The following is a 19644-nucleotide window of genomic DNA, read 5'->3' as shown; positions in this document are numbered from 1 at the left end:
TTTTAAATCTCTGCCTGTTATTTGGTATAAAATGTGCATTGTTGTGCACAGTAGAGAGTTGTCATAGCAAAGGATTTTTTTTCGATCTAAAATATACTCGGAGAATAGACAAACTGTGGCTGTGTTTGGTATGCATTCCTAAAATATATTCCACCCACTTCTCCAAGGGCTGAGGCTGAAAATGTTTTTTTTTTTTTTTTTTTTTCCGGTGAAAAAAACATATTATATATATCAGTAGTAGTACATACAAAAGGCTTAACATGAAGTATAATCCAGTTGAAAAAAATGCAATTGGTATGGCTTCTATGCATATACGTAATACCACGGATGACCTTGTTACTGTATGACAGCCAAAATTTCTATTAAGGCGTGATGGTCATTTCAATGCCACGATGGGTTTTGGTGTATTGGTAAAATGGTCATTTTGTTCCAATCATGATATTTATTGTGGATTTGGATCACCTCCTTTGACATAAAGTACAAAGTGTTTTGCTGATATTTTATAACCACTGAAAGAGGAGGGCACTTCCAAAACTTTCTTATAATTTTTTTCTATGGGTGTCCCTTATTTCTATGGTCATAAAGTGTCGGGCAAACACTCCGTGCTTCATGTCAATGAAGGTGATCTGGATTCATTTGGTGTTTGGCGTGTAGATTCAATGCATCAGACCCATTGCATTTTTAGTCTATATCTCTCTGAAGGGAGAACAATGTGCTCTTTTTGACACTTTTTAATCATAATTTTACCTTTAATATATTTTGTTAGCGTTTAGAAGTGGATTTTATCCTTATTATGTAGTTAAAAAGCATTAAGGAAGCACATTATTGTCACCTAAGAGAGAGATGATTTAGTCTTTTGCATTCAATAGGTTTTGACCACGGTAAAAAACTAAACAGATACGTACCGGTTTGGAAAAGTCAGTTTCAGCCGGTCCGACCAGCTTGGGTTGAATTTGACATCAACACTCTTCTAAGTTCTATGACTTCTATCTACTTCAAAAATCGGTGGAGGAGGAGCAAAGTAAGGTCGATTGTCTTAAGCTTACTGCAACTGCAAGTCTTAGTAACAATTTACACAAAGAGAGACAGAGACAGAGAGAGAGAGAGCCCACATTTTTTTTTTTTTGGTATTAGAGACAGCCCACATCATATACGGGGTGCAGAATGCAAAATGGCGTTTGGCGCCTTGAGTTTTTCGTCCGTCATCACCGGTAGCTTCATTGCATCGAGTTGCAGGAATGGTAGGGCCTCTATCAGTATAGTGTGCACAGCCGCTTCCAGTGTTCTGAAGAACCGCTCTAAGACCAGCTTTGGTAATTGTGGTTGGTACTATAGTAACAGCGCGCCAGTCTGCCGAGCTTCTGGAACTGATGTTGGGGCCGCAATCAGCGATTCTGCGGTTAATGGGTACTTCTGCAGTTCCAAACTTATATATTTACAGCCCTCTTCTGCTTTCTGCTTGTCTCTTCGAAGCTTTGTTATTTTATTCCTACTCTAGTGGAAAATTTCAAGTTAATTATCTAATATCCGATTGCTTATCGAGAACTTCGTTGATGTTTTTGGGCGTTTCTTTTGTCCCTTGCCTTTCTTTTTCTCTTTGGAGTATCACTAATGCAATTTTGGAACTCCCTGAACCTATCCACTGGGTTATTTTTTTATATTTTAATTTTAGTGTACCAGAACAAGAAAGGCTGTTTCTAGGAATACAGTCTGAATAGAGTTCTAAACTGAGTTCAGTTTCACTGTGTTGGGTTGGGTTTCCTTCCATGTGGAGGATGGCCCATTACTTGAGTTAGTCCATATGATGTCACTCTGATGGGGGAAGGAATGAACAACTCGACCACAACGTTGACAATAACAGCAGAAACAAATGAATTCTTCGAGTGAACCTGTTAGGAAACAGACAAGTTGAGACTCTTGCAGGCAATTTATCAAACACAATGTGGGCAATATATTTTGCTCACAACTTAGATGCAAATTGTATGACAAACACATCATCAAGCATGTTCACAAAATCACAAACGCATAACTGATGTAGGACAGCCCTAGGTTAGGGTATTCTACGAGACAGGATCCTAAATGAAGAAGGGAGGGATTTTGCACAACACACAATTAATTTTCATACTCATATAACTATACTAAATTAAAATTCCAGCAAAGAAAATTATAACTAGCATGCAAGAATCAAACTTAAGGGCTGTGGAAGTGCAAATCAGATTTAAGATTTAATCATCCAATCCACAAGACTAAGCTAGAGGGTTGGGGCATTACATTCAAGGAAATAAAGAAATTCAGAAATAACTTTTGTTCAATATAGGAGTGAGTTACAACCAATGTAAAACATAAAGACAACTCACATTCCCAACCCAAATCAATTAATATGTAACCAACAGATATTCTTATGTTGAACAAGAAGGCAGCATAGTAGAATTGCAATATGGATGTAGCAGAAAATATAAATAGATATAACTACTAGGAACAGGGCTACAGTAACGATATAGCCAGCAGGAAATAGCAATGGGTAGAAAAGATGAATGCCCAAAAGGACAAGAGGAAAATAACAGCAGCAAGTGGAACTGCCATAGGAACAAGAAGGTAAAAAGAAAGAAAAGAAACAAAGAGAAGCTAAGGGAGACTAACGACAGAAAAACAGAGGCTTTCGTAGGGTAGGGAGATAAATGGAAATAAGAGAAAGAGGGAAGAAAAAGAAAGCAGATTTTTCTGCTGGAAGACTGAACAACTGTGGGGTTTGGGGAAGAAGAAAAAGGTTTCCAGGAAAGGAAATATGGCTTCTTTGGAGAAAATAAGAGTGGACCTTTGTAGAGGAGAGAAAGGGGAATTTTTAACTCAAAGAAATAAAATAAAACCTAATAACTCTAAATTGTGGAAAAAGGTCTAAATTATCTTTAAAAACAAAATCTGAAAGAACACAAATAACTCTAAATTGTGGAAAAAGTCTAAATTATCGTTACAAAACAAAATCTGAAAGAATACAAATACTAATATATATTTAAAAAAAATGGCATGTGGGCCACGGTCCTTAGGGTCCATATGACCCTCTCTAGTAGCCGAACTACAAGGAAAGATTCCACCACCTCCGCCTTTGGTAAAAACGAGTGGTGGGTGGTCATGGTGTGATGTCCCCATCAATAACACAAATGGATATTAACGTGGAAAACCTCTCTGATGTGAAAAGGAAAAACCACTAGACCGTAGTCCACCTAAAAATCCACTAATCACCAAAATTAGAAATACAAGGATCTTCTCTAGTTAAAACTAGAGGTAAACATCAGTAATCATCAGCATTCATCAAGAACAACAATTATTGGCAGATGCCATTAAATTAGATGAACTCCAATAATGAATGAAATCAAGAAGTTTCAGATAGATCTCACCAAAACAGAGGCACAGAGGTGTACAAATCACACTGACTTCACAAGCTCGTTTTTCAAATCCAAATGGAAAGAAGTTGTGGGTTTACGCCTTGAAGACAAAGGATCAAGTGCTTGATGTATTCAAGCAATTTCAAGCTTTAGTTTGAGAGATAAGTTGAAGTGCATTAGCACAGATAACGAGGGAGAGTATAGAGAGCCATTTGATGTTTATTGTAGAGAACAAGGAATTCAACATCAAAAGACACCTCCAAAAACTCCTCAATTGAATGCTTTGGCTGAAAGAATGAACTGGACATTGGTGGAGAGAGTCAGATGATTGTTTGCACATGCAAGGTTGCAATGATCCTTTTGGGGTAAGCCTTCGAGTACAATTGTACATGTTTTGAATCTGACGCCATGTGTTCCATTATAGTTTGATATGCCAAATAGAGTATGAACATGTAAAGATGTTTTTTATGTTCATTTGTGTGTTTTTGGATAAAGTATATGTTCATGTTCCCAAAGATGAGAGGTCTAAACTTAATGCCAAGACACTTCAATATATATTTTTGGGTATGGTTAAGATGAATTTGGCTATAAGTTGTATAATGCAATTTATAAAAAAAAAATTTGTCAGAAGTAGGGATGTTGTCTTTATGGAGGATAAGACCATAAAGGATATTGACAAGATGGAAAAGATAGTGCCTGAGCATAATGGTGACTTCATTGACTTGGATCCAGTTCCTCCAACAGTGGTGCCAGAACACGTTGGAGATGAACAACAAGGGTCCAGATGATGCAGATGCTCTCATGGAAGTTGATACAAATGATAGTTCTCAAGAGTAGTCGCCAACACCAAAAGCTCAATCACCTATTCCACTCAGGAGGTCTACCCGACAGCCTTCCATAAGATACTCGCGATGAGTATGTGTTACTAATAATGGGGGAGAACCGGTGTGCTTTGAAAAAGTAATAGTAGATGAGCATAAGAATGAGTGGATTGAAGCCATGCAAGATGAGATGAAATCCTTCCATGATAATTGTTCCTTTGAATTAGTAAAGTTGCCTAAAGTAGGGATGTTGTCTTTATGGAGGATAAGACCATAAAGGATATTGACAAGATGGAAAAGATAGTGCCTGAGCATAATGGTGACTTCATTGACTTGGATCCAGTTCCTCCAACAGTGGTGCCAGAACACGTTGGAGATGAACAACAAGGGTCCAGATGATGCAGATGCTCTCATGGAAGTTGATACAAATGATAGTTCTCAAGAGTAGTCGCCAACACCAAAAGCTCAATCACCTATTCCACTCAGGAGGTCTACCAGAAACCGACAGCCTTCCATAAGATACTCTGCTGATGAGTATGTGTTACTAATAAATGGGGGAGAACCAGTGTGCTTTGAAAAAGTAATAGTAGATGAGCATAAGAATGAGTGGATTGAAGCCATGCAAGATGAGATGAAATCCTTACATGATAATTGTTCCTTTGAATTAGTAAAGTTGCCTAAAGGCTATAGGCCTTTGAATAACAAGTGGGTGTATAGAGTAAAACAGGAGGAACACTCTTTACTTCTACGATGCAAAGTTGAATTGGTTTTCAAAGGTTTCAGTCAAAGGAAAGGTATTGATGTTGATGAGATATTTTCTCCATTTGTGAAGATGGCATCTATTTGGGTTGTTCGTAGTCTAGCAACTACTCTGGACTTAGAGATTGAACAAATGGATGTGAAGACTGTTTTCCTTCATCGTCATTTGGAGGAGAAAATTTACATGGAGCAACCAGAGGATTTCAAAGTAAAAGGAAAAGAGGATTATGTTTGCAAGCTGAAGAAAAGTCTTTATGGCTTGAAACAAGCACCAAAGCAATGGCATAAGAAGTTTGAGTACATTATGGGGGTACAAGGCTACAAGAAATCTTCTTTTGATCATTATGTTTTTGTTAAAAAAGTTTCTAATGGTGATTTTATAATTTTTTTGCTCTATGTCGATGATATGTTGATCAAGGTAAAAAATTCGATCGAAATGAACATTTCGACCTTGGAAAAAGTCAAAATTTCGAGGTTTCGATCGAAATTTTGACCAAAACTGGATACTTTTTTCCTAATTCTTGAAAACTCAATTTCGAGCCTTAAATGCACTCAAATTGATTTGGATTTTTGCATACTAGCTATTTCAAGCATAATAAACACTAGAAAACTACTAGTTTACTAAAAAACTACTGAAAATGTAACATCCAACATTCCAAGTATATAGTACATGAATCAGAGAAGAAGCTGGAATGTTATTACTTACAAGTCTATTCTATTCAAGCCTCAAGGTCTCCTTCTTCCGTCTGCACCCCATACAAATGACAATATAACTCCCATGATGTTTGCCCCCGCCCCATATAGTTTTGGACATAGTCAAGAACTGCACCTCTGTATGTGGCCTCATTTACATGCATAAGATTCCCTAACGGTGGGAAGTTGTGAATCTCCAAAGGAACCGGTGGTGGTGGGCCTTGTGGCTGTGGAATAGTGTGGAAGATCTGCTCAACAAATGAAAGAGCACCCTACCCCTGGCTCTCAGGAGAAGGATAAGGATACTGATAAGGTCGTAGTGGCTGACTTCTATAATCGACAGTGGGAGGGACACCATAAGCTCCATAGGCCGCTCCATAACCATAAGGCTCCAGACATGGCTGACTGGCCTGACCATGAATCTGATAGCCAGGAGGGACACCATTAACCATAAGTCGACTCGGTAAAACCAATACTCTCCACAGCAGTATCATATGAGGACTCTGCAGGCCTATGCCATCCGGATCCTCTGGAGGTGGAGGAGTCTCTAGCATCATCAATGCTCATCGATCTCATAGATCCCACCAAGCTCTCGGCATCGGATGGACGGTAGGACCCATATGATGGCGTGTCCTCTGTGCTCCAGCCGTGCTGTCTCCCCTTCCCCTTCCTCGAATATGTAGAGGAAACATTTTTGCCTCGAGATGCAGCTCAGGTATGGTCCGAATCCCGTGTCGCGTGGGTGAACCGACTCTCTCCCCGTGAATCTCGGTGGTCGTCCTCCCCCCCCTTGACTCTCACGTACTGCTAGTGGTGGTGGTGGTGGTGGTGGTGGTCTGTCCCTAGGATCAGCTGAATCCTGATCACGAGGTCCCACACCTCCTCATCCCCTCCATCATCATCATCACCGTCATCATCACCACCATCGTTGTCATCGCCAGAGGCCTGAGTCACCTCATCCTCAGTGTCGGACCAGAAAATCAAATCCTCACTCTGGGTGGATGCACTAGGGTGTGGCACGAAGGGACGGGTGGGCTCTACATGTGGCCTCCCCTCCTAGGCCATGAAGTCCCCCACATCAGCCCCCATCTCCTCTGCAATCTGACTATTGGGAAGACCTCCATCCTCATCCAAAGAATCCGTCTCCACTATCCCCGATCCAGTCAACTACTGGGTTATCATCATCATCCATCTCAAATATGTCGGCCAACTCGATATTGGTGCTCTCTCTATCCATCCCCTGTCTAATATGATCCTCTCTCAGTCTCAAATTATAGTGTAGGTAGACAAGGTCCTCTAGACGCTTCACACCCAATCGGTTGCGCCTCTTCGAGTGAATGAGGCTGAAGGTGCTCAAATTTCGCTCACAACCAGGTGGCGAACATGTTTGGGAGAGCACTTTGCTTGCAATCCTACTCAAGTTGTGTGAATCATGTCCAAATTGCAACCACCACTCAGCTGCAACAAACATAGACTCCAAGTCATTTTAATACTTAAATAACTAAATTAAAGATAGAATATAATAATTAAATGTATAATGAAATAAATGAATGAACTTACCCGCAGGGGCGGTTTCCCGTCCCGATACGGCCATAGCACGACCGAAGCTCCCAGTGGCATCTCTAAAAGCCTTTATCTAATATATAAAGAGAAAAAAACAATAACTAGTTAGTAGTTACTAGGTTAATAAAACTACGAATTGTGAATATCAAATGATTCTAATCACTATCTCACCTCCATAAGGATGACTGCTTGTTTAGCTGTATCCGGTTAGAACTTCTCCACTACAGTTTGGACAGCATCCATCAAATCTTGCCTCATCCCAAGATTGTCCTTGTAATGGTACTTGGGATTTAAATAGTATGCTGTGTAAGAAAAAGTATGTCATAAAAGGGAATAGTTAATGCTTAATAGTGTGATAACATAATGAAAATTGAATTAAATACTAGACTTAAGTACTTAACAACTTAACAACTCACCAGCCTTATGCAGTGGATGCTGCAACATAGACTCCCATCTACTGTTGATGATTTGAAGGACTTTCTTGTTGCCGCGTGGGTGGACCTGAGCAACTTGCTGCTTCATCCTATCTACTCGCAGCAAATATGTGTGCTAGAGTAGGTTTTCTTTGCTGATCTACCATCCTCAACACATTCACCACAAAGCTCAAGCATCTTCACCACTATCCTCACATTGTGCCGAAAACTCTCATCAAGGATAGTCAACGAGCTCTCCTTCCTCCCACCGATGAAGAACCCTCCCGCTTAAACCACTCCTCCGATGCAAACATACTCCTAAGGCCGGTCTTCCTACTCTTAAAGCTCTGCAGTGCTATCCAATTAGTAGCAAATCTTGTTATGCCTGGCCTCACTAACTCACCCTGACACTTGTCCATCATCCTTAATGCATAGGTGTGGTTATATATGAAGGTGCTAACATGTCGAGCTTGGTCCACCGTATTGTTCACAAGCTTGACCTTTCCAATCTCCTTCAACATTAAGTCAATGCAGTGAGCAGCACAAGGAGTCCAAAAAAGCCTATATATGTTCATCCATCAAGGCATCAAGCCATCAATACAAAGTTATAAAGTGTACATGTATATGTTTAATGTAAATATATGTATTTACAAATGAAAATTAATACTATATGTTTAGACTTTAGATACCTGGAGTTCTCCTGCATCTTCAACCCAGCTTTCTTGTAGTTGGAGCCATTATCAGTCACAATTTGAACTACATTTTCCACTCCAACCTCCTTCACCACTTGCTTCAGTAATTAGTAAATGTATTTTGCATCCTTCTTCTCACCGGATGCATCTACTGACTTGAGGAACACTATCCTCCCATCACAATTCAACATGAAATTGATGATGGACTGTCCAACCATTAGCCATCAGAGTCACTCCATAATGATTCCACATGGGCTTTAATCCCTTAATGTACTCATTTATGTCCTCTTTATGCTTAGGCAAATACACATTATATATCTCATATGGAGTGGGGCCCTGTACACCACTCCTAGCTCGCTTATCTGCTCAATCATATCTTTGTAGTAGGGCCCCTGGGCTGTATGTGCTGGAACACTATGGTAATGCGCCCATTTGGAGAAAGCCATCCCCACTTTCTCCTTCACACTCCCACATAAGTGCTTCAACTTTCTCTGTTTATGCTCAGGCCTCGCAAATAGGGCCGGATCATTGCGAAGAATCTCAAGATCCGGATGTGTAGGATGTGCTGAGGAAGCTCGACCCCTTGTAGGGGCCCGTGGGATAGGAGCCTCCTGCCTCACACTCTGAGACCTCCTCATAGGGACTTGGGAGCCACCTATGCCTCCCATACCTACTGGCTCTCTAAAGGACCCACAACCCAGACCCCTCTGTTGCCTCCTGATGTCATCAATCCTCTGTTGCTCCCTATTCATCATCATCGCCCTCCTCGGCTGATCGGCCTCTGGATCGTGGTCACCGTCTCCTCGGCTCATCCCTACCATAACCCTCAGGATCTGGAAGGTCATCTAAGCAGGCATCCTCGAACTCATCCCTCTGTGTTCTCTTCTCTTTCCTCTTTTGCTTTGTACCACTAATATATAAGGCCATTGCCTTCTTGACCTCTATAGGCACCTTTGGGCACCCTGTTACATCCCTGTTGCCACCAGCTAGATGCACCTTCAATCTAGTGGCCCCACCTCCTCCTATTTGTTTCTTACAGTAATTACACTCGCTCTTCCTCTTATCAGCTGTCAGTGGCCTCCCATGATCCCAAGCTATGTCTAACATCTTTAAAATAGAGTGCCTGATACAAGAAACACACACTAAGTATCTTGAAAAGCTCCACAATATGCTCCAAAAATGACATACATGCTTCTAATAATAACCTCCTATTTTTAAATATAAAAAAAAATATGTATAACTATATAAGTATTTTTTAATATATAAATAATTTTAACAATATATAAAATACACACTAACTATCTTAAAAATATCCACAACATGCTCAAAAAATTGCATACATGCTTCCACTAATACTCTCCTATTTTTAAATTTAAAACAGAAATTAATTATTTTTTTAATATTTAAATTTATTTTTTTAATATTTAAATATATATTTTTAATTATTTAAATATATATTAAATACAGTAAAATTACATAAGTAACAGAAGAAAAAAAAATTAATTCAACACCATCACAGCAATATGGTGTCTCAACTCTCACATACATTCATTTGAAGCTTATACATGTCTGTACATAAACATTTTTAACATACATAATTTAGTAAATAATTTTTAATAACAGAAAAATAAAAAAATAGTAGGGAGAATAAAAAATTAATTTTGACACTACAAATTAATAGATCATCACTCTAAAGTAAACATATATAAATTTGGAAGCAATCTAACATGATTTAAGGCACAAATGAAATAAAAATCAAAAAATGAGGAAGTTGGTTACTCACCTTGCAAGATTTGAGAAAATGCACAAATGGAGGAGCAAATCAAGTGTTTGAAGGAAATGGAATACTAGAAATTAGGTGTAGAATGGGATGAAAGCAAGAGAAATCACCAAAAATTGCAAAATGAGGTCGAAATAGCTCTGGCGATATGGCTCGAAACCTCGAAACAGCTTTGAAATGTCGAAACAGGGTCGATTTTGGGTATTTTATAAGCTGCGCAAGTGTCGTTTCGGCCGATATGGTATCAGGGCGAAATATCGACTCGTACCAAAATTTCAGTAGATACGAAACGATATGGATACATTTCGTGCCTACTACTCTATTTCGTTTTGAGTTGGATTTTTGCAGGCATTTCGATCGAAATTTCTTCCATGATGTTGATTATTGGCAGGAATGCAACTAGATTTGTTGACTTCAAGAAGTTGTTAAGCAAGTCTTTTGCTATAAAAGACTCGGGGCCAACAAGGCAGATATCTTGGTATAAGAATCATTCGAGATAAAGATGCAAAGAAGTTGTGGTTATCTCAAGAGAGGTACATTGAAAAGATCCTTCAGAAACTCAAAATGGACAAGGCTAAAGTGGTTAGTTCTCCTCTTGCTACTCACTTTAAATTGAGCACTAGACAGAGTCCTTCCACAGTTGAAGAAAAGGAAGACAGAGAAAGAATTTCATATGCCTGTGCGGTAAGGAGTTTGATGTATGCTATGGTTTGCACATGGGCAGACATAGCTAATACTATTGGTGTAGTTAATCACTTTCTATCAAATCCAGGAAGAGAGCATTTGAATGTTGTTAAGTGGATTATGAGATATCTTCATGGTACTTCAGATTTGAAGCTTGGGTTTGGAAATGATAAACATTTGTTAATTGGCTCACATATGCAGATGCGGCTGGGGATGATGATTTTAGGAAATCTACCTCGGGTTATTTGATTACTTTCTCTGGTAGTGCTGTGGCATTGCAATCAAGATTGCAGAAATGTGTTGCCCCTTCTACTACTAAGGCAAGTTTATTCAACAATGGAAGCTTGTAAAGAGTTGCTATGGATGAAGAATTTTTGCAGGAGTTTGCTTTTAAGCAAGATCGATATGTGTTATTTTGTGATAGTCAGAGTGCTATCCACCTTGGTGAGAATTCAAGTTTTCATGCTAGATCAAAGCATATTGATGTGAGATTCCATTGGATCAGGGATGTGTTGAATTCCAAGTAGTTAGAAATTGTGAAAGTTCATACTAATCAGAATGGTTCCGACATGTTGATGAAGGCTCTACCAAGGAAGAAGCTTTAGGTTTGTTATTTGATCATCGGGTTGGCAAATCCCTCCACATAGTAGGGAGGGGGAGATTTGTTGGGTTGGGTTTCCCTCCCTGTGGAGGATGGCCCATTACTTAAGTTAGTCCGTATGATTTATGAAAGGGTAATATACTCTTTTTCTTTCTAAGTCAAGAGAGGGACTAATAGCACGTTTGTTAAAGAAGAAATAGAGAAGGAAGAAATCCTAAAAAATAGAGAGAAAATAGCCCCAATCCCGTTTTTGAGTGTGCCCTATCCAGTTTAGGTAAAACCCTTCATTGGGTGGTCATCCGGTATTCGATTGAGTTGAAATTTGGACTAGAGGTTGGTGACCTCGTTCTTCAAATCCAACGGTGGGATTGTGAATCAGAGCTTGCAAAGTCAATGCGATTTGTACGCCTTTGTGCCTCTACTTTGGTGAGATTTATCTGAAACTTCTTGATTTCATTCATTATTAGAGTTCATCTAATTTAATGGTGTAAGCCAAGAACTGTTGTTCTTAATGAATGTTGATGATTACTAATGTTTACCTCTAGTTTTAACTAGAGAAGATCCTTGTATTCCTAATTTTGGTGATTAGTGGATTTTTAGGTGGAATACGGCCCGTGGTTTTTCCCCTTCACATCGGAGGGGTTTTTCACGTTAAAACTCCTTTGTGTTGTGTTTGTGATTTTGTGGATATGCTTGTAGATGTGTTTGTGGATGTGGTTGTGATACAATTTGCATCCAAGTTGTGAGCAAAGTATATTGCCCACATTGTGTTCTATAAATTGCTTGCAAGAGTCTCTACTTGACTGTTTCCTAACAAGTTCGCTCAAGAAGGGGAAGAATTAATTTGTTCCTGCTGTTATTGTCAATATTGTGGTTGAATTGTTCGTTCCTTCCCCATCACACTAGGAGTAGACATCGATTTGCCGTATCTAGTCATTAGGCAATTGTTTGCCATACCAACTTAATATACTTCTCATGTTAGGTCTTTCAGGTGAATCACCAGGACAGAGGGTTTGGTTCTATTGATGTGCATAGACTTAAGCCATATATGACATATAAAGAATTACCGTGACATCTAGTTGAATTTGGATGTGATTCATTTATTTCATTCGTCCACAATGACCAAATCTACATTTCCTAGGTAACAGAAACATTGACATAGATCTTGGGGTTCAACATGGAGACAGTGTTTTGACATTGCACTTGCTCTGAGAATTCAGTAGTCCTAACTTATAAAATAGTAGTATCCCTGTTGAATCAAAAGGAAAATTAAAGCACAAGGAGTGTCTCATAACTGCATGAATGAATTCCTTTTGTTAGTTTCACATAGAAGCCTGTCCCTGCTTTATCCTCCTTAAATCTGTTTATCCTAGTCATCTTGTTCTGCATTTTCTGAGACTTAGTCTGGTTGCAGGTACCCCAAGTACAGTCGCTTACTTCCATGCCCATTGCAAAATGGGCCACCAAGAGTGGAACACCTGGTTGTTTCAGAAGGAGGACCTGTTCTTGAGTATATTAGTAATGCTTTGGATCTTCCTCGCATGTAAGTGTTGCATATTTTTCTCAATTTTATGGTGGGCAGTTTCTTGTATTGTTTGTTTATCTTGGAACTAATCAGGAAGGAATTATGATTGGTGATTTTTTTTGTCCTTTAAGGTTTGTTGCAGATCTTATCCATTTTGGAGCAGTATATTATGCATTAGTGTGTCCTGAGCCACCTCCAAGTGCAACACCTGAGCAAATTAAGTTATTTAAAGAAGTGACTGCACCATCAGTTTTGGAAAGAAGACAGTCCATTAAAAAAAAGTCTGTGCGGGAAGCACAGAAGACTTTCCGGATAGCCCATCCTGATGAGTTTGTTGAAGCTGGAACGTACTTGCGTGTGCACTTACACCCAAAACGCTTCCCAAGGTATTCCTTGTTTTCCTTCAGCTGGAAAGAAGTAGAACTTGTATTGTCATGTTATGATTATTTGGAGGTTGCAGGTGAAAATATTTGGTAAATGAAGCTTTATCTCTTTTACCAATGTAGCCGACCCCATTTAGTTGGGGCGAGGCTGTTGTTGTAGTGGTGGTGGTTGTGTAAGAACCAATTCTCTATGCTCTATAATAAGTGAATGTTCTTGTCGACTTTGAGTTTGTTTCATCTACAGTTCTTGTTGTTTTAGTTGCAATATTTAGATTGTAATCTAATGAGAAGCCTGTGAAGCTCTTCTTTTACACTTGATTTCTACTTCCACTTTTGAGCATTATCTAGTACTTCTATGTGGCAAATTTTAAAGACGGAGTTTGTGAATGAATAATGGTCAAGGTTGGACTGCTAAATATCTGAGTTTTTTTATGGATATCTCACCCATTTGAGATGGAAATTTTCTTGTTAATTGATGCCATATGCTTGAGATAAATTTGTTTTGCATTATTTCAGTGTTGATTTTGAGTGATTCTAGTTTTGTCTTGCAAGTGTTCATTTAATCGACCAAGTTTGACGAGTCAGATTATCCAGCACACCCCTGTTAATTTCTGATTAAATATCTTCACTACCATTTGAGTTCTAGACTTCTAGCATTCACTATTGAGTTGAGGATCCTGGAAGTAACACAATTCAATATCTATTACCATTTTTATCATCGTTCTGGGTTCCAGTGCTTCTTGTTGGGTCCTTAATCCTTGTTGAGTTGAAACCCAAATTGAAGACTGGTAGGTATAGACTATGTAACAATATGTTTATTTTTGAAAGTCTTCTATTACTACTCGGAGAATTGGATGTTTTGTGGGAAAAGAATAAGATGATGTGGTTGAGTGTGCATTTCACAGGATGTACATCAATAATAAGCTGGAGAACTCAGACCTCTTTATTTGTTCACAGCTGTTTCATTGTCCTTGCTATTCAGGAAGAACATTGTTTTCCCTTTGTATTATACAGGCTAAAGGGTGGAGATTGATCACAATGATGGAGAACTTCATGCATTATCACTTTTTACCAAGGGGGGGAAATGTGATCTTTGTGTTTGTTTGGATGGCAGATTGCTACTACTTGAGAAGCACCTATAATCTTTAACCAGCATGTAATTATAATTTATCCATCTGTTTGGCTGGTGAACTTTTGTGCAGGTGTTATGAAATTGATTGGAGATCAAGAATTATAGCAGTGGCTGAATCCTATGTAGTTCTCGACAAACCTGCCGGTACATCAGTATGTAGATGGTGCCTTATTTTGATAGCATGCATTAACTTAATGTCAAAATGTCTGTGAAAGTGTTGCCTTGAGAACATTAATTACTATTTAAGAACTTTATACATGAAATACTAAGTGAAGCTTAAAATTTTGTGGAACCAAAAAGAGATAATGTGCATGGTTCAAGATCCCAGTTGTGGACCTGGTTTCGGCTGGTCCAATTTTTTTTTAAACTTGAAACAAGTTTCTGGGAAGCGTGGTTCAAAATCTCATCTAAATTTTGGAGATTTTGGTCCTGCCGAAACAGGATGCCATCATGAAATGGAAAAAGGAAAAATTGTAATATTTTGGTCTCAAAACGCATTTTTCATTGAACTTTTGATTTCAGTCATTTCATTTCATTTGTTTGGTCATTTCGACTTTTTATTTCTCAAAATGGCAAAGCTGAACTCATAGAAAAAAATACAAAATTTCGAAGAAATTTGTCTTTGGGATTTTGGTCTTCCTGAATGGCCTTCTAAAACAATGTAGCATACAATTAATCTAAAATACTGAGATACTGAGACCTAGAGTCGTTGCTCTTTCCTTGACTTGTCCTCTGTCTCATCTCAGAACTTCAAAAAACAAGGTATATTGGAAATCTCAGTGAGACCTCATTCCATGTACTGTTGTTGTTTGACAGTATGCTGTATGTTAGTGAATGGATAGATGTTATGTTGGTTAACTTCATTCCAAGGTAGGCTTCCTTAATGAGGGTGTCCTCCAACTTTATTTTATAGGAAGAGAGAGAGTAGGGAGCAAGAAAACACATGACTAAAGAGCCCACACTAAGTTCCTCTCAGTTAGGTGCTAATCCCAAGACTGACTTTCTATCCCCGCTTTTGCCCTTCTCAATATTCTAACAGGAAGTAGTATATTGAACTCCATAAATTAGCAAGATGACTTTCTTTCTTCTTTTGAATTTTAACTACTACTATTAGTGACTAGTGAGTGAGCAGGGAGGAAGGTTAATACACAAGGTGAATATAGGAATCTCAAACCTGTGACTTCCTGGCAAGGGACCTTTTGTCATGTTGGTTGAGTGATAAATAACCCAATTAGTAGAATTAGATGCCATTGTGCTGACTAAACCTAGTAAAAAGGAAGGAAATGTACCTATTTGAAGTATAATTTAAATGGTGGTCTAGTTGCATATTTGCACTTGGTTCCAAATCTCAAAATAAATAAATAAATAAAAGAAGAAAAGATTTGTGCATTACAGTGTTAGCCTCTCTATTTTTCTTAAATGAACAAAATGTCTGTCTTTTCCAATCAAACTCAAGGAATTTTCTTCCACCCCCCCCCCCCCCCAATCATGTTTAGCTTGCTTGGGGCTGTTCCCTTTGTTTGTATACTATTTTATTTGGTAAAGAATTAAAAAGAAATTACCTTAATTTGAGGAAATACTTTATTACCGTTATGCAATATATTTTTGCTGCATTGCTACTGAGACATAACCACTACATTCTTATTACCATATATTCTTGAAAATGACAATGATTTCAGAAGAGGGTGATTGCAAGGCCAAGTTTCTTGCTCCATTACTCCTCTTCCTTCTTTTCCTTTTGTTGGCCTAACATGACTTTGACCTTGCTCATCACCCCTGTGGATCTTCTGAGTGTGTGAGAGGAGAAGTTGCATCTCCTAGACATTGTGGCACTAATTTATTCCTAAGATAGTAAACTTAGTCAATTATTTATACAACTTTGTTTATGCATGTACATGGGTTAGGTGGGAGGAACTACAGATAACATTGAAGAAAGCTGCGCTACTTTTGCCAGTCGTGCTTTGGGATTAACTAGTCCTTTGAAAACCACCCATCAGATTGATAATTGCACTGAGGGCTGGTAATGTATTTTAAAGTGGATTTAGTTGCCAACTATGTATACAAACTTCATAATGGCTTGAATTGCTTCTTTTTGCAGTGTCGTATTCGCTAGGACCAAAGAGTACTGCTCAGTCTTTCATGGCAAGATCAGGGTAAACTCTTAATTTGCTTTCTTGAAGCAAATGTATGTGTCAATTGATATAAACATGAGTATGTACTTTCCTCTAAATCTAAAAGTTGAATTAGAAAATTTTACATTTAATGGCAGTATAATGCATACTTGCATTATTTAAATTTAGAAATTAGGGATTACTTCCTGAACCCAAAGATAATAAAATGTTCTACTAATGTATGTATGGGAAACATGAATTTCTAAATTCATATATTGTACTTGTATGTGCATTTATAAGTGCAAAGATGTGATATCGATGTACATTACCCTGTAAAAGTAAGTCATGCACCAGCATATCCTGCAGCGTATTTTGTTCCTGAATTACTAACTATCGTAATTTATTTTAGTGATTGCACCATTGGGTCCATATTTTACTCTCCATTTATTGTCAGACATAATCAACAAATTAATCAATCAGAATGCCTCAGCAAGCAACCACAGCATTCAAGTAGAAGTCCATTCAAAACCATTCTTTTTCTTTTCAGTATGGCCCTTCACATCGCTCTTCTGAACTTTGGATTGTACTCAAGATACTCTACTTTCAATTACCTAATAAATCACTTGAGGATGAAAGTAGATTCTCTTCTCAAAATTTTCATGATCTAAGTCTTAATGAGCAGCTAACTTATTTTTATGTTGTATTCAATTGCCAATTGACAGGAGAAAAGAGTGAAAAAGCTTTATCGTGCTCTTGCTGCTGCACCTGTTCCCGTTGGAATAATTACCCACTATATGCGTCCAGTTAATATTGCTCCAAGACTTATTTCAGAAGGTAACCCTATTAAATAATTGGTAAAACTATATTCCAATTTACCATTTTTGAGAGCTCTGATAGTGTCTTTCATGTGGGGAAATATCCAAGTTTATTATGGAGATGACATAAGACTTTAGCCTGAATTATTTACAACACTTAAGTGAAACAAATTATTAGAAATGAGGAGACCTAGTAAATAATTTAAGCTGCTTAACTTAGTGCTTCTTTGGACTTTGCAGATCCCTGCATTCAAATGAATTTATATATATTCAGGAATCATACCAGTTCCTTCTGTTTGCTCAATTGGATTTAGTTTGCTTAAGAAACTTTGATTACATTGAGAAAAGATGTCCTATTTCTAGCTGTTAGTCCTTCTCATCCCAGCCCTTGGTCTCAAGGTCAGAACTGGATGGAGCATAGAAGTGTAGTCTGATCAGCCTAGGTCATGTTCTCTGGAAGGAGTCTCTACTACATATTTTGACCTTGCCATGTACTCAGACTGATGTAGCACCATTCTAAGCTTCACGTGAAGTTAATGAATAAAGTCTCCTTTATTAGATTTACTTTCAGAGTTTTTCTATCATCTGCTGACTTGTATTTGTACCCCACGAGTTTCACACTTGCAGATCATGTGAAAGGATGGCATCTGTGCCAGCTTGAGGTGTTGGATTGCAAGGAAGTCCCCTGGCCAAATGCCGTCATTGAAAAGAAGTATTCTATTGATGATTGCGGATGGCCTTCGAAGGATGTTGCTTATGAATGTAAAATCAATCTCTTGACAGGAAAAACTCACCAGGTTCTCATCCTCTTTTCCTTTTCTCTTACTTATCTTGTTCTGCTAATATCAGGCACTATAAAATAGAAGTTCCCAAGTATGATAAAAGCTGTCATTTAGAATTATAGGTTGCCCTTATTGGGTGTTGGGATAATGAAGACATCTCTGAAGGTGAGGTTCTTCTTGAAAAGAAAAACAATCAAGGTTTATGAGATTGATTTTGATCAATAAGAAAAGGGGTGATTTGCAAGTTGTTAGAGCTGCAAACTTTTTTCCCTTCTGACAATTATGGAATCAACTGTATTCTTATCCTCCCCCCCCCCCCCTCTCTTTTCTTCTTCTTCCCAATATTTAGAAGCTGTTTTATATAATTACAGTTTTTGAAAATCAGGCAGAAAACATATGGTTACAAACCAAATGTCATCCCTCATGTTCTGTCTCAGTGGCATCTAAGTTCCCATTTTCACAGTATTTGGTCACGGTACAGGTCCGAGCACAGTTTGCTGCATGCGGAGCACCTATAATTGGTGATTCAATGTACATGCCTGCTGCAATTGCTGAGAAGGCCAATCCTGGGATTAACCCGTTTGGTAAACATAAAAAAGAGCACACAGATGAGAATGACAGAGTAAAGGCTGTTGAAGAGTGGATTGCACAGCATGGGAAGGAACCAAGCATTGCTATTGGTCTCCAAGCATGTCAGATCTCATGGGACGATGGAGAGCATCATTATGAAGCCAGATCTCCATGGTGGAGAGGATAATACACAAGGTACTTGGCAAGCTGTGGTATCTTGGACCATTCTTTTATGGTATAACTTAATTAGAAAAGGAAAGCCTTTCACATTTTCAAAGAGGAGAGAAATAACTTGTACCATATAGGTTCCATAAATAGCATTGGTTGTTTTAGCATTGGTTGTTTGTTGTAATAGTTTCCATCTAAATCATTTCTTTAACATGAAAAAAGTACTGTGAAATTCCTTCCCCACCCCCACAAAAAAAGAAAAACCCAACTTAATTTTTTGCTTTTCTGTCCTTTGCCTGAAAACAAACAGAGCCTTTAGGAAAACATTAGAAAACTTCTCAGTGTGTCTGGGTTTGTTGGATCTTGAATCCTATGGTCTTGAATTTCTTCAGTCTTAAAATTTTTCTTTTGGGTAACCCCTCTAGAGTCTTGACTTTTACTCTAGACAATTACCACCATGTTTATTCAGGTTCATCTAGAGCTAATAAACCATCTAGCTAGGTTGAAACTTGAAACAGCCAAAGGTTTAAGAACCAAGAATTGGTCAAGAAAAAAGACCAGAAGTTTTCAGAAGGTCGACTGATTCAAACTGTAACTGGCCGATTTGACAGTGTCTGATAAAAGCTTCACATCTCTCTTTAATTCCAACAACTACCATAGAACTGGCAAATGGCAGCTTTCAAATAATCCTTTTTAAAGTTCTTTGTGTGAGTTTTCTAATAATAAAGTACAAAGTTCCTCTTGTGCTTCATGAGGTCTTCAGTCTACT

At 38.3% G+C, this 19644-nt stretch overlaps 1 protein-coding gene across 1 annotated transcript; it reads left to right on the top strand.

The window, feature by feature from the left end:
* The first annotated feature begins 903 nt into the window (after positions 1-903).
* LOC149004281 (Pseudouridine synthase family protein) lies at positions 904-19107 on the top strand. The gene is made up of 9 exons (XM_089168004.1): positions 904-1407; positions 12804-12932; positions 13046-13300; positions 14500-14581; positions 16334-16449; positions 16528-16582; positions 17263-17374; positions 17983-18152; positions 18619-19107. Exons 1-9 carry the CDS (start codon positions 980-982, stop codon positions 18892-18894), a joined length of 1623 nt encoding a protein of 540 aa, XP_089024130.1. The 5' UTR covers positions 904-979; the 3' UTR covers positions 18895-19107.
* Positions 19108-19644: the final 537 nt, after the last annotated feature.

Source organism: Hakea prostrata, chromosome 9 (assembly GCF_041222555.1).
Source record: "Hakea prostrata isolate BN-2017 chromosome 9, UWA_Hpros_2, whole genome shotgun sequence".
Classification (NCBI taxonomy): Eukaryota; Viridiplantae; Streptophyta; class Magnoliopsida; order Proteales; family Proteaceae; genus Hakea; species Hakea prostrata.
Note: the sequence above shows the minus strand (reverse complement) of the source record. Positions and strands in the feature narration are given on the sequence as shown.